General features: G+C 39.6%; 2 protein-coding genes across 3 annotated transcripts in view; one reads left to right on the top strand and one right to left on the bottom strand.

Annotated features, from left to right (window-relative positions):
- ctnna2 (catenin (cadherin-associated protein), alpha 2) overlaps positions 1-15,734 on the bottom strand; it is a 358,287-nt gene that overhangs the window by 127,508 nt on the left and 215,045 nt on the right. The gene's annotated exons all lie outside the window — the stretch shown is intronic.
- On the top strand, positions 2,896-7,415 carry lrrtm1 (leucine rich repeat transmembrane neuronal 1). The gene has a single exon (XM_031302753.2). It carries the CDS (start codon positions 4,204-4,206, stop codon positions 5,779-5,781), a length of 1,578 nt encoding a protein of 525 aa, XP_031158613.1. The 5' UTR covers positions 2,896-4,203; the 3' UTR covers positions 5,782-7,415.

Raw genomic sequence — 15,734 nt, 5'->3', positions numbered from 1 at the left:
AACTAGGGCTGTCAGCATTAACGCGTTAATCGCGATTCGATTAAGGGACGAGCATAACGCGTTAATTTTTTTTAATCGCATTAATCGCATGCCGGCATTTATTAATTTATTTTACACTTCACTGGGCTTTGCGTGGTGCCTAACAGGCTACTATTTTGATGTGCAGCACCGTTACTTATCATCAAGCTGCCACTTCCTCATAACACATCCTGCTGCTGCAGGCTGCAGGCATGATGGAGAAAGACAGCAGCAATAACTCTGAATGGAGCTTTTTATTTTCCAAAACTCCCGGACGGCTCGTAGACAAGTCGAAAGCCATATGCACATTGTGTAAAGCCAAATTAAAATATCACCGAAGTACGTCAAGCTTGAGCTACCACCTACGGAGCTAAGCATAGTAGTACAGTTAACGTGATGCTAGCCGCTAGCATGCTACCCACTCAGGCAAAGCAGTATTTTGGAGAGTGCTCCTGCTGACCTGTGGATGAAACCAAATCCCAAAAAATTACTAGAGCTCTTGCTAAACGGGTGGCAACTAACTGCAGACCTGTCAGCATCGTAGAGCACTCGGGTCTTAAAGACGTACTACAGTTGGCATGTTCTGACCTGTCTCGTTGCCGTCGAGGGGGACAGTAGTTTCACCATACACAGCCTGTACGACACTGAGAAAGCAGCCACACTGGAACTGCTGCAAGGTGCTGCAAACGCTGTCTCATTAACCCGTGATCACTGGACGTCAGTGAGTAATCAACATTATTTAGGAGTTACTAAACACTATATTGACTCTGGTAAGGATAGGGATTTTTAGTTTTTTAGTTAGGTACTTGGAGGAATTGTGCAATAATGACAGATTCACACATTTTTCTTTTGTTTACACAGTAAATAAATAATTACAAATCTTAAAATCAAGTTCATAAAGTAACTTTCTTTGCATTCATTTGATTCCCAATCAAGATACACTGGTAAGAATTGCTTTCGATTGTTAATATGTACTTAAAAACTGTTCTGAAATGCAAAATAATAGAATTTTAATCATGTGATAAAATATAATTAACTATAGAAATCCAGCGATTAATTGCGATTAAAAAAAATTAATCATTAACTGTAACATAAATGTTAAGAAGTTTCTTGTGCATATTGTTAAGTCCCTTGTGGCAGTTATAGTATTTAAGGTTAAGCTGTCGAGTGCGACACAGGGCCAGAACAAAGTACAGGGCTGTTAGTTAATTGTGGTTCCTTAGTATAATTATTGTAATTAAATAGAGAGCCAAACTCCTACCTCATTTTCAGGCTTACCTATGTTCCACTAGATGCAGCAAGACAATCCATTTTGCCAGGGAACAGATTTGCTTTCTGTATAAACTTGCACAATTGATGCCAGATAAAGAAGTTAACAAAGAATAAAAGGAACATGTTGAGGAAAAGAAAACATATACATTGATAAGAGATGATTATTGAGTATTGATGAGTTCAATATTGAGAGATATTTGTTTGTCAAACAAACAAAATGCCTTTGGACCCCATTACATCTAGTAGCATTTTTTTTTTAAATGCCTAACACTCATGGAAACGTTTCTGATGTGGTGCATACAACAGCATTTGGCGATACATTGGCATGAACCCGGTCGGCATTACTTGCTTATGTAATCCAATACAATATCTACACATGTATTCAGTGATTAAAATACAGTCAACAACAAAAATCTACACCAAATCTTACATCTAATTCGACTAGAAGCGTCTAAGCGGTGTTCGGGTGCGGTGACGGCAGTTGGACCAATCAGTCACTCTGTTGGTAAAATGCAATGACCTCAGTGAGGAAAAAAAGATCAGATGGTAAGAAACTTGGCTGATATGAGGAATGTAAGGCGCTGTCACAGTTCACTGTCTCTGAAAATTAATGGAAGAGAAGATGACAATGCTAAGAGTGATTCTAGATAAATGCAAAACAAGGGGAGAACGGACCTTCAGAGAAGAATGTTTATGTTATAGCTTAATGCTAATATTATGTGGCAAGCAATTACATCTGTATTCAGAATGGATAGCCTAGCCATAATTGACAATGACATAGAATGCCTGGCTACAGGACAGTTTGATCAAATGAAGAATGTCATTTTCTAGTCTTGGCTCACTGTATTTTATAGTTGGCAAGGCTAAACAATGGATATCAATAGACAGAGATTGGTTCATTACACAAAGTCATATTTGAAATCATAAGACCTAAAATCATGACCCCATTTAAAGTGTATCAATACTGAAATGAATTACTTTGGGTGTTTTGTGGATATAGTTGATCTTGAGGGAGAATATGTAATATTAAACGTAATTATACTATTTCTTCTTTTTCTGTTCTTCTATATGTGGACTCATCTGATTGGTAATATACATGCAAATGGATGTCTATTTTATGGATGGAACTAATAAAGGACACCCTTTTGTTAATTGGATGAATGTTATTGTGCAACTCTAAAATCAGAAAACTGCTTTCTCACAGCAACGTCAAAGGAGGCAGACATTATATGGCCCAATTCATAACAGTCAGTGAAGGGGGGGGTGGAAAGGGGAATGGGGAGAGAGGAAGAGAGAGAGAGAGGGGGATAGGGTGAGAGGAAGAGAGAGAGAGAGAGAGAGAGAGAGAGAGAGAGAGAGAGAGAGACACACACAGAGAGCGAGAGAGGAAAAGAGTGAGGGAGAGCGCGAGAGAGAGAGAGAGACAAAGAGCAAGAGAGGAAGAGAGAGAGAGAGAGAGAAGGAGAGCGAGAGAGGAAGAGAGACAGACAGAGAGCAAGAGAGAGAGAGAGAGAGAGACAGAGAGCAAGAGAGGAAGAGAGAGAAAGATAGAGAGAGAGAGAGAGAGAGAAGGGGGGCTTCATTAAAGCTCCTGGTTTAAGCCCAGCCCATTCTGAATATGTAAATGTCTCAGGCACAGAGAAAAACACAGCAAAAGAAAAGCAACGAGGGAAGAGGGGAGAGAGAAGAAGAGGAGGGGAGCAGCATAAAAAAGTGAGTGAGCGATCAAGGGAAAGAGAGCAAGAGAGTGAGGGAAAGAGAGCGAGCACTCTGAAGTGTGAGTGGCTTACGACACTCAGTGAACAGAAGGTGCTTCTGCATGCGCTGTCAGTGTACCGCTCTGCTGCAAGGGATTGCGCGCTCCTTTGCTTCCCACATTTACCGCCCCTGCCTGCCTACCAGCACCAGCCTTCAGCAGCCTCTTCCAGCTGGCTGAGAAAACACCCAGAGAGCAAGGGAGTGAAGGAAAACTGCAAACCACGGGGGATGGAAGCGGCTTCTTAACCGAGATGAGCCACTGATATGACAAGGAATACTGTTACACAAGACAACAGTGAACAGGGTTCACCTCTTTAAATCCTGTTTATTTTTTCTGCATCCGTCACTGAAAGCATGATTACCCGCTTGAATGGATTTAAACCTTACAAGTCAGTGATTGCTTCCAGAGACGGACGATAATATGTGTTGACAGATCTGCTAAAACTTAAGAACGGGAGGAGAAAAGAGCAAGACAGATATTTAAAAAGATTTTTCCTTGGGTCTTTTTTTTTTTTTCTTTCTCTGGTTGTCTCTTCGTCCTCTGATCATTGCAGCAGAGGACTGCAGAGGAGCAAAAGAGACAGAGCTCATGCATGCAGACAGGGGAACTTGCACTTCCTACCATCTAGCTGAAAGCTACTTGGAATCCTTCTCTTTCTGGCTCTTTCACTTGAGGAGAACTAAGACATTGTAAGCCTGCCAAGGATCTGGTGTCCACTGAAAAGAGAGAAGGGAGGGGGGGGGGGATTTGTACCACAGTGGGGTCTTTTTTAGTTCGCACATAATTAGTGTTGGGGCACAAAGCGAGACGCTGAATGGAGATTGTCAGCTTTTGAATAGGGGTGAGTAGGAATCTTTTAAAATAAGATCAATGAGGACAATTTTATTTTTTTCTATCCCCTCTACTCTCTACCCACTGCTTGATATCTAACATAAGTAAAGAGACTTGCCCGTAATCCTTTTGCATTTCCAACCAGGATTTCCAGACAAAGTAAACAAAATATAATATCACTGTCTGCAGCTCGAATACAAAAACAGAACAGAACAAATTTTTTAATTGATTAAATATGATGTGATAAATATGATGTGATAGGTGCTAAAACAATATCCAGAGTGGTTCAATGGACATTTTCTCAGAGACATCCCTGGATATTTATGCTAATGGATTTCCTTCTAATTGGACTGTACTTAAAGTGGCCACTGAAGAAGCCCCCTGGGTTGATACTGTGTTTATTGGGGATATTTCTAAGAACGGTTCCCTTGGTTGAGGGGGTTTGTCCAAGGCTGTGCCGCTGCGACAGCAAGCTGCTGTACTGCGAGGGGCTCAACCTCACAGACATTCCCCGCAATCTGAGCAGTGCTATGGGCCTGTCCATGAGAGAGAACAACTTGACCGAGCTGCGTGAAGGCCAACTGGTTGGTCTGTCACAGCTCACCTGGCTCTACCTAGATCACAACAACATTGACATTGTAGAGGAGGGTGCATTTGACAGGCTAAGACGGGTCAAGGAGTTAGACCTCAGCAGCAACCGCATTGAGAGTCTGCCAAATGGTACCTTTAGGCCCCTCCCAAACCTGCGTATCCTGGACCTCTCATACAACAGGCTGCAGGCACTAGAGCCTGACCTGTTCCACAGCCTTAGAAAGCTCACCAATTTGCATTTGCGCTACAATGCTCTCAAATTTGTGCCAGTGCGGATTTTTCAAGACTGTCGGAGCATGCAGTTTCTAGACTTGGGATACAACCAACTGCAGAGCCTGGCACGAAACTCCTTCGCTGGCCTCTTCAAGTTGACTGAGTTGCATCTTGAGCACAATGAGCTGGTTAAAGTCAACCTAGCCCACTTCCCTCGCCTCATCTCTTTACGCACCCTGTACATGCACAACAATCGTGCCACTGTTGTTGTCAATACACTGGACTGGACATGGCATTTTTTAGAGAAGATTGACCTGTCAGCCAATGAAATCGAGTACATGGAGCCACATGTTTTTGAGAGCGCACCCAACCTCAAGGTGCTCATGCTAGACTCCAATCGGTTGACCTCTGTGGAACAGCGCATCCTGGATTCGTGGTCATCTTTGGACAGCATTACCCTGGCAGGGAATGACTGGGAGTGCAGTCGCAATGTGTGTGCCTTGGCCTCTTGGCTGAGTGCCTTCCGAGGCCAGCGTGATAATTCCCTGCTGTGTTCAAGCCCCGACACCGCACAGGGCGAGGATGTGTTGGATGCTGTCTATGCTTTTCACCTATGTGAGGATCCCCAAATGGAGGTAACTACAGCAGGCCTGTACGTCTCTACAAGGGATCTGGCCCAGGGTGGTTCTGTTTTCCAGGGCCCATTTACTCCTAACCCTTATGAGGGTGAGGGAAGCGAGGTGGTTACCAATTCTTTCACTGTCACAGTGGGCCACGATGACCTGGAGAGCACCATGCAGATCCACAAGGTGGTGACTGGCACCATGGCACTCATCTTTTCCTTTCTCATCATTGTGCTCATGCTGTATGTGGCATGGAAGTGTTTTCCAGCTGGAATAAGACAACTGAGGCAGTGCTTCAGCAGTCAGCGCCGTAAGCAGAAGCAAAAGCAAAGCATGCAGCAGATGGCTGCAATTTCTACACCGGAGTACTATGTTGACTATAAACCTAACCACATTGAGGGAGCTCTGGTAATCATCAATGAATATGGCTCTTGCACTTGCCAACAGCAACCTTCTCGGGAATGTGAGGTGTGACCCTGCTTTGTGAGTAAGTCTTTATCTGTGATTATCTGGATATACAGTAACATCACTTTTTTGGATACATTGGGGAGGGGAATATTGCAGGACAGAAGGAATAATGGGATCTTTTTGGACAGTTTTTACACAGCTTCTCACTGTGATGTGAAAGGAGTGTGCTTTATGCAACTATTTTGGGGTGGATTTACTGCTACTACTATCTACTGCTGATTTTAGGCCACAGGGCATAAGTGGCACCTAACTCTTGGACCTGTTGATGTTCTACAGAAACACAGAGGAATACATTGTGGGCACTGAGGCTTTTCTCTCATGGGTGGATATTTGAGCTTTAATGTGTGTTTTTACTTCAGGACATTTAATTATTGTTTGAAAATAAACTGGGGACACACAAAAGAAGAAAAAAAGAAGAAAAAAACCATTTGTATTATGGTAAACACAATATTTGACAAGCATTTAAAATATTAAAAAAAAATGTTTAAGTTGGATTACAAATGTAAAAATAAAAGTCTGTGTAAAATATGTTAAAAGAAGAAGTGCAAGTGTGGAAAAAAAAATGATACAAGATAATCTATTTCTTTTGTAAACTACAAAAAATGTTTAAATAAATGAAATGCTATTCACAGTAAATTCATTTGTACGTGAGAAGCCTGTCAGAAAGGATGGATGACAATAGACGCAGTCTTTGCCCCTGTAGACTGGATAGCCATGTCTTTGCAGTGTGTCGAACCAAAAAAATGAAATACGAAAAAAAAGGGCCAAAGGGATACAGTAGATGCATCTCATCTCCGATGTAAAATCCATGGTCTGAATTTTAGATCTCTTCTCTGTTTTAACTCATATTTGTTGTTTTAGCATTCACTGTGTTGGCTCACTATCAGTGTAGTTTCCCCCCTTTCCATTGCCTATCTGAGAATAGATTCAAATGATCTATCACATTCAATCGGATAGCATAATTCCATAATATTACATCACTATTTGTGCATCATCCAAGTAAAGAAAGCAGAGTGTCAAAGATCTAAAGCTATGCCTGTCATTGCCTCTCACTCTTTGGCTCGATGCCTCCTTTCACTGAATCAAGCACACTAAAGGCAACAATCATCAAAATCATGCATACTTAAATCAAAATACAATTCCAAATTGTATCAGAATTATTGAAGAAATTATTCAGCAGCTTAAATGAAGATTTGCACATACAATATTCTTCACTGTGTTTCCATGTGATGTAAAATGTTTGTTGAATACAAGGCCATTTTGAGGTGTATATATATCCTTCTTCCTCTGGTGTTCATTGTGTAAATTAGTGCACTGACAGATGTTGTGTTTCCTGGGTCCTTTGACATGAACAGTATGTTGTGTGAGAAGGGGGGAAGTGAGAGTGAGATGGAGGATCACAACGACTGCAGAAAGAGGGAACAGACTGCTCTCTAGTGTGCATATTCTCATACTGTGGCTGCATTTTACCTATTGTGCACCATACACTGCAAACCTCCACAGCGGGGGCAACATCAATACTGAATTTGCAGCAGCTTTTCTGAAAAAAAATCTATTTGCCTCGTTTTTGTGTTATTTTGCGATAAATTAAGATAATGTTTACAACTTGTAAGTCAGCAGGAATAAAAATGTTTTAAGAACTCACTGACAATCATTACATAACTAGTTCCAATAAGAGTAAAAAGTTATCTTCAAACTTATCAACAACATTGTAAGTGCAGTTGGTGTCCTGGTGTTCTTTGAACAATATGCAACAAGGTGTCAGAAACACAGGTAAGAATTGGTTCTTATAGGATTCGAGATGGTTTGGTGAGGTTTAAATTGGTGGAAAGCCTGGGAGTATGCCCTGCCTGTCAAAATGGGAAATTTGGGGGAAATATTGCAGGGATTGGATAAAATTCCAAGCTCTCAAAAAATAATTTATTAAATTTGCATTAATTCCTGTAATCACAGGATATACATATCAAATTACCTTCTTTTCCTCCAACAGCTCGTAAGATTTTTCTCAGGTAAAATCCCACTACATCCAAATCATCGTCTTTAATATGAAGATATGCTGGGATTTCGGTGTGTTGCACTTGAGTCAACGCATTCTCATAAACGGTAAACATGCATTTTACGTTATATAATATAAATACATGGGATAACTCCAATTTCAAACAATAAGTTAAAAAGGTTCCTTCAAAATGTTATCAAAAACTTTCAACATGGAATTCCTCAATCAGTTTTTAAAACTGTTACGTGTCTGTATATTAGCATATTAGTTTCTTCTCACAACTGTTTTCAAGGCGTTTGTCTTCACACACAGCCATGCCAAATGCCGTTGAATGATGAGTTTTAATCTGAAACTGAACTCAGCTATCTGTGACAGTAAAGCGACCCTGTATCAGTAACCAATGTCTCAGGAATTGGCCCATATAGGATGAAAAATAAAGGTGCAGTGTGAGCAATACACCCATTTATTTTGGCTATTAACAGGTTGATTATCCCTGGGGAACATCTGAATTAATAGTCTGCATGTAGTGCCAAGTAACAAAAGCACTAAACTTTGTGGTTAATTTTAGGGAAGACATTTTGGGGGGTGATAATGGCTTAAAGTTGACATGTGGGATTTATCCATTTCTTATTTATGGTACCAAGGGCGTCCCACTTTAAGACTGAACATAGCTGTTAATCATAACGTGTCGTATCATGTGAATGCACGCATGACGGCAGTATGTACGGCAGGGCATAATGATGGAGACAGATTTATTTCATTCTCTCATCTTCACACCCTGTCTAAAATCTTCACCCCCTTTGAGTCCTTCACAGCCCCTTAAACATGCAACTGCCGGGTAAATTTGAGGTTATGAAGCTTCATTTGTATAAATATTGGATGATGCCTGGCATAGAGGCCAGCACTGGCACCGCTATTGATTTCATTTCACTCCTTTCTTGAATAAGCAACCAGGGCAAAAGGTGATGGAGAATGGCTCTGAATATTTTAAAGGCTTTGAGTCCTGTGGGTTGACGTTAAATTACTTTAGAGTTATCTCTATTCCTATTCACCTTTACCTTCTTTCTTTCTCCCTCTGTCTCTCTTTGTGTGCCCATAAAACACAGCAAATGTAGGGAAAAGCATCAATTCATCTAACTGACAACAGATCAAATCTCTGCTTGACCTAAGCCTGGGGTGATAATTCCCTGAGTGGAGATATGTGCTCTCAGACAGCATTCATTATAAGTGCCTTGATTGATGATACTCAGTAAATCAATACAGATGAGTGGTAACCAAAATGATCATAGTAACAACAAATGTATTCATCTCTCCCTCACATTTTCAAGCATACACTGATGGATGAGTATGATATGTTTTATTTATATGTAAATCAAGAATTGATTCAGAAGATGATAAGTAGTTGACATGGTGATTTGCAACTGTTTTACACAAACCAGCTCACTGTTCAGTCATAAAAAGTGTGAAATTTGGCTTCTTTTAAGAGCAGTTGGGCAGGCAAGCGTTACAGTTGTTCTGTGTTTTGCAGAGCTGCAGCGGTCTGCTATCTGCATATGTACAATGCACATGCTAAGGGACTGTTCGTTATTTATTTCAGGGGCCAACGGAGGAGTTTTGGGACCTTTAGTCAAAATAGATCTGACCCTCCCTTCACCAGCAATACATTTTGAAATGACCCTCCAAAATGATATGGAAAAAAGGGATGACCCTCCCCAACAATTTATTGATGCCTTCTGTACTGGTTTGCGCTTGACAAAGACATACAGATAGCCATTGTTTTTTTACAGCAATGACATATGTGACTAAACCTCTGCAATCTCATCTTACGCATCACACTCCTCTGTTATGGTGTGGTGGCCATTTCAGTAGATTTACTCACTAACACTGTTGTGGAAACACAATAATCATGGAAACTAAATGCACACTTCCTGCATTACTGCATTACTTCAAATACTAAGTTACTCATCTAGTAAACTAGTATTCACATGAAATAAAACAATAAAACATTGAGACCATTCAGCAAAGCACACTGGGTAATTCAACACTGGTTGCTATGGACACGTCACTAGGCTTCCTCAGTCATTGTATATTTTAGCATATAGGTAAAGCTGCCAAAGCTGAACATTATCCAAAACTCCATTTATCAGACAAGCGTTATATATATATATATATATATATATATATATATTTAATATCCCGTCTTATGCCTTCCCGGCTTGGTGCAGTCCGCAAGCTTTGACTTTTCAAAATAAAAGCTTGCGTCTGGTCTGTTATGTTTTCGTACGGTGTTTTGGATGTTTTTGAACTAAACAGTACGGCAATCATGCTAATGAATAAAATATTTTTTTCATCAGATGTCTTACTTACAACACGATGGAGCTAGCAGTTTTGTGTTTATATGTGCGAGCGGGATTTATTCAGTTTGGAAAATCCCACGGTCTCTAAAGCTACAGTTCAAATTGTCTGGCTGCCTAAATAGGGAGGGACCCATCTGCTAGCGATACGGGCCGAGACTGAGAGCGCTACATGGAGCTACATGGTTAAATATGCACCAAACAAGCCACTTTGAAATGTTGCTGTTCTCACAATACAAAAGTTGGGTGACCCTCCCCCCTAGACTAAAACAAATTGGATGACCCTCCCTTTAACAAAGAATAAAAAGACATGACCCTCCCCTATTTTCCTCCGGTGGTCCATTCCATAAATACCGAACGGTCCCTAATAGGTCTGAAGCTATTGGATTGTAGCTTATGAGTGCAAAACTGACATGTGGCGTATCTGTGCACATGCAGTTACATGTGTGCATGTGGGGTTGTAAATAAGCCCAACAAACCTGCATCATATGATCTCTAGGACTATATTGTCATGAGTGCAATGCTGAGATGAAAAGTCACAAAAGGAAGATGGATGTAAAGGTAAAGTTACTGACACAAAGAGTAAAGGTCACTACAGTGAAATGAGAAAATACAGAGAGGGTGTGCAAAAAGTGGGGCATTTTGTACATGAGGCTTGGGTCAGATCTAACGGTCAAACACTAACAATGAAGGGACACTGCAGACTCAAACTGTACAGGTAGTTGCTACTGTAGCTGAAATCCCAATAAACACAATTTAGCCTCATTATCACTCAGCACGTTCTCACAAATATAGTTTTAAGAGTGTTAAGCCTTGTTCAAACAGCAAATTGATTAAGAAAACAGCATAATTGGTTTTAACATTTAAAAAACAACAATCGTAGAATACAGTAAACCAAAACGGTGTATGCATGTTTATGCTAGTGTGCCTGCATGTACAGTGCCTTCGCCTGTGCAGTGGTGTATGTGTACGTCAGTGACAAAACATCACTCTGCAGATTTCTGGGAAATAGCTTGCATCACAACCTGCAGCGAGGGGGGCCCTTAGAGAAGCAAACAAATCCTTAAAAAATAAATTAACCTGGCTTCCTGTGTGGGGTATCGATCAAGCAACATTCTACCATCTCATTGGGACTTGGACTGTGCTGCATAATAAACGCTTAACACCCCCTCATAACTGGATGAAGAGCTAAATCATGGGTGGCAGCATGTACTGCAGTAGGCTGTAAGGAGCTGCTGATGACTAAGGACAATGAGTGGGTGGCTTTCCAGTGCTTCTTTTATAACAGGTAGGTTGTTAGGATAAATATTCAAATCATCATCAACATTATCTTTGAATCCAAAACCTGTGACACACCACTGTATCTCTTGTTTTACGTTACCTTCTCTTCCTCCTTCCAAATACTGCTGCTGTCGTTATAAATGTGATATTATACAACAAGTAGATCCGACCAGGCAATCTGATTGGTCAACTAGACATCTAGAACGTGCTCTAATCAGCATGATAGCACACCCAGAGCCATTTAAGCACACCTGGTGCATCACTATAAATATTACTCCTCTATTTCCATGTTAACATTACAGAGTTGAATCAAAAACTGTTTTTTATTAATGAAAATAAATGTAGGAACCACAGTGGAACACACCAAAACTCTCCTACATATTTATATAAAGGGATTTATCAGATTAAACTACTTATTTTTTACAAGGCTCTTGAGTTGACTGTTACTGGAAATGTTTGGATAACATCAGCTGTGCCGGTGGCATGGCGCTTTGTTAAAAATAGCCTGCTACATGAACAAGATTGAGCTAGCAAAGGAGTTTTGTGTTTATATGTGCAGTATTTATTCAGTTTGGGAAATCCCACAATCTCTACAAAGATAACATTAACTTAAACTGACTAGAAATCGTCTATGTTACTTTTAATATTTTGAGAGTGAATTGCCTCACAATATGAATACAGATTAATTATATATTTTATTTTGTTGGTAACTGACTTCGGCCAAGCAGCATCACAGTCATGCCAATAATGACGTTAAATCACATCCTCTCGTGTAATATTGCTTAATTACTGCACTTAATTCAACAATAGCCATGAAATCCTGGTGTTTGCATAACTTACATAATCTGGTAAATAATTAAAAGCAAATGGGAATTTAACTCACACATTATACAGTATACTGTAGAGAGAACTCCTTCTGAATAATATATTTTGATGTTTAACTAAGGAAAGTTAATCATTTAATTGCAAACCCTCCCCTAAATAACTTTAGTAAAACAGAAACAGGTACAATAGGCAACCTGTAGTTCTCTACACTCCACTGCTTCATTTACATGCAACACTGAATTAATAATAATAATAATCACTGAGGAATCATTATTCTTACCTACATATTGTACTGTAGGTAGAGCCACAGTGGCTGCTAAGGAAGGTGAAACTGGTTAGAGAATGGGGGCAAGGTTAGTTAGCAGCTGAATATTCATTACAGTAAGTCAGAGAGGGAGAGAGTAACAAAAGACTGGTGGCCATTAGTGTTATCATTAGAGTGTATTTTGTAGTTAACTTTCTTGCTATTGCCCGGTTGGATTAGCCTGTGATGGTGTTTTGTCTTGCATTTAACATTAAACATCAGGGTCAGTCAGTGGGATAATACATGGCAACAGCTGGGCCTGCATCTGGGGCTCCATGTAACCCTAATAAGAGCAGATGTGGGTCAGCGCCTGCTATTCAGAGTATTATGGTGGCAGAACTGCAAAGCTTTATCCAGGACTGGAGTCAGGATTTTTTATCCATGTCTTATTGTTATTCATACCTCTACAGATAGACCCTGGTGCAATTGATACAATATAAAATGTATCCAAGATGATATAGGCTAAAATGTTTGCACAATTTATTTTTTACCCCTCAGACCTTGTAGGTCCTGTATGTTTTGATATATTTTTCAATCCACTTTATTCCTCATGTGTCAATAGCCATACAAATTAGATGCCTAAAGACATGTGTTACTGTACTCCAGCATCCACACAAGGAAAAGAAGATCAATAAAATACATATCTATGCAACTGAATGAGTACTGTACTTGTATAGGAGACTGTTCTGTGCAAAAATAATGAATAATTAAAATATTTGTTGCAGCACTGACCAGCACAAGACTTAAATAGGATAATGGGAATGGAAAATGATGGTAAAAGCATCAGAAAAAAACTGTGTAAATTAGTGTGTCCAGATAGATCAAACTACATCAATCAAGATGTTAAATATATGTGTGCCTTTGAATTTACAAAGCTAGTCAATGAAATTATAATGTTAAAGAAAAGATATTTAATTAGATTCAAGGCATATTTTGCTTCACGTCGTTCTAATCTAGGTCAATATTCTGTGTATCTGTTTTTTTGTATAGATCAAAATTCATACAAATAAGACATTGACTAATCTAATTATTTCCCAGGTGGCTGTAAAAAGTAATATTATGAAGTCTACAAATAACAAAAACAAATACAACATATTTTTATGAATTACCTTATGGAGCCTCATATAAATATCAGCTGCATTGCCATTCGGTGGACATCATGGCCTTTTCAACAACTATAAGGTAAGCAGCCCTGAATGGACATTTAGATTCACTGTGCTAGATGTGGCCACAAGCAGCTTTTGAAAGAAATCAAACAAACAAACAAACAAAAAATAAAATGATTAAAAAAATGCAGACTGGGAACAAAGCCTTTTTGTCCTCTTGGTTGATGAGTGTGTACGCCTTTACCCAGTAGACAAACATCAAGTCAACTTATTCACAATGTATGCTAAATGAGTCATCAGGACAACTGAATGATGTTTCATTATTCATAGTCAGATCACCTCAAATAAAACTGAATCCAACACTTTGATTAAGCGTTTCAAAGGTATGGCACGGCAAGACTGCTGGAGCTTCTTTTTGAATAAAATGTTAACACAGGTTAAGTGAAGTAAAAATAGACAGCATTTATCATTTCCCATTTATCTGATCAGTGTCAGGATGAATAAATGCTATTCTACTTGGTCTCCTTACTCCCTCTTTCTTCCCTATCTGTGAGGGTAGATTGGCATCTCTCCAGTAGCCAATGAGATTGGCTGCATGAATGGAATTACCCCATTCTCCAAGTGTCATCTGTGCAAAGACAATGTGTTCACTGTTTACAAAACCATTGTGCTAAAATGCATCCCTGGTGCAGCAAGTTCTTAAGATGCAATTTTGGTAAACATTCACATTGTGGCAGTGCATAGAAGCGGCTTCACAACAAACAAAAGTTGGACTTACCTGTCATATTGAAGACAGGGCAGAAGACCAATGGATCCACAAAGAATGCCAAAAGAGAGATAGAAAGAAAAGAAAAAGCTTGTTAAAATATATACATTTTTTACTTTCTGACATAAGAACAGGTCTATTTAAATATACTTTTGTTTACCTGTGAAGAATTTTCACTCAATTAGAGACCACAGATATTTTTCAGACAATTTAAGAGTACAACAGATTGCTGTGAGATTAGATGTGCTATGGCAGAGTGCAATGGTTTGTTTGCATTGCATGGACCAGAGAGCCTGCAGAACCACAGTTAAAAGTCATTTAAAGTCTAACTTGCGACAGCAATCAAAGTCAACAGCGAAAAGAGGAAGAGCAGAAAGATGAGTTTTTATTGGGAGACTGTGCTGACAAAGAGCTGACACTGGCATCCCACTCTGCCAACCATGCAGCACAGCACAACAAGGCTATACAAGTTTTCAGTATAACACCTCCCCGGTTCTGTGCAATCCAACAGTTGTATGGGTGTTAGGGCTTGATCACATCATTGCTGTTGCTCCCTTCACCCAAACTGTAACAGTGCCTGCCACTGGATACATGTGTGATTGTTGAGTTGTTGTCTTTTTTTAATGACTTGAGTTTCTGAAGTCTGAAATAGGCTGGATACAGGCATGAATTTGAGGTATCTGTGTAAACCTTATTGGGCACTGATGACCTCTCCCAGGTGCCTCAATGTGTTCACGTGTACAACCGAATATATATACTGAGACAGTGGTCGAAATTACCTAAGTACATTTACATAAAGCTATAGTGCGTAGTTTCTGTTGCCCCCATGAGGAATTCTAAGTAATGACCTCCACGCTTGAATGTAACAGATGTTTATTAATATCAAAAAGTTACGCACTAAAGCTTAAAGTAAAATACTTGAGTACAATTTTGAGGTACTTCTACTTTACTTGATAACAACCATCTTAACTAACTTTATGCTTTACTCCTTTTTATTGTAGGTGAATAAAACAAATCTGAGAGGTAACCATCCACAGTGAAAAAAGAGAAATGTATAGTTCTTTGTTCCATTTTTCTACTTTCTCACATGATTAGATGTGATGTGATTTACCTTCAGGGATTCATAATGCCATCAGCCCATATCGACAATTCCAATCACAGTGACTTTAAATAAAATGTGACATTGAAAACAGCTCCTGAATTACTAGCCATGGGATATTCTAGGAATCTGCCCACAACGTCAATCTGTGAATGTGTAAACTGTTCTGATATAATGATTTAACCTGTTTCCAGGAATGTGCAATTTCAATATTAGCTACTGACAAAA

The sequence above is a fragment of the Sander lucioperca genome, chromosome 4 (assembly GCF_008315115.2).
Source record: "Sander lucioperca isolate FBNREF2018 chromosome 4, SLUC_FBN_1.2, whole genome shotgun sequence".
Classification (NCBI taxonomy): Eukaryota; Metazoa; Chordata; class Actinopteri; order Perciformes; family Percidae; genus Sander; species Sander lucioperca.
Note: the sequence above shows the minus strand (reverse complement) of the source record. Positions and strands in the feature narration are given on the sequence as shown.

Excerpts from the sequence above, each read along its gene's own strand:
- lrrtm1 (XM_031302753.2), top strand. The coding sequence starts at position 4,204 with ATGCTAATGGATTTCCTTCTAATTGGACTGTACTTAAAGTGGCCACTG.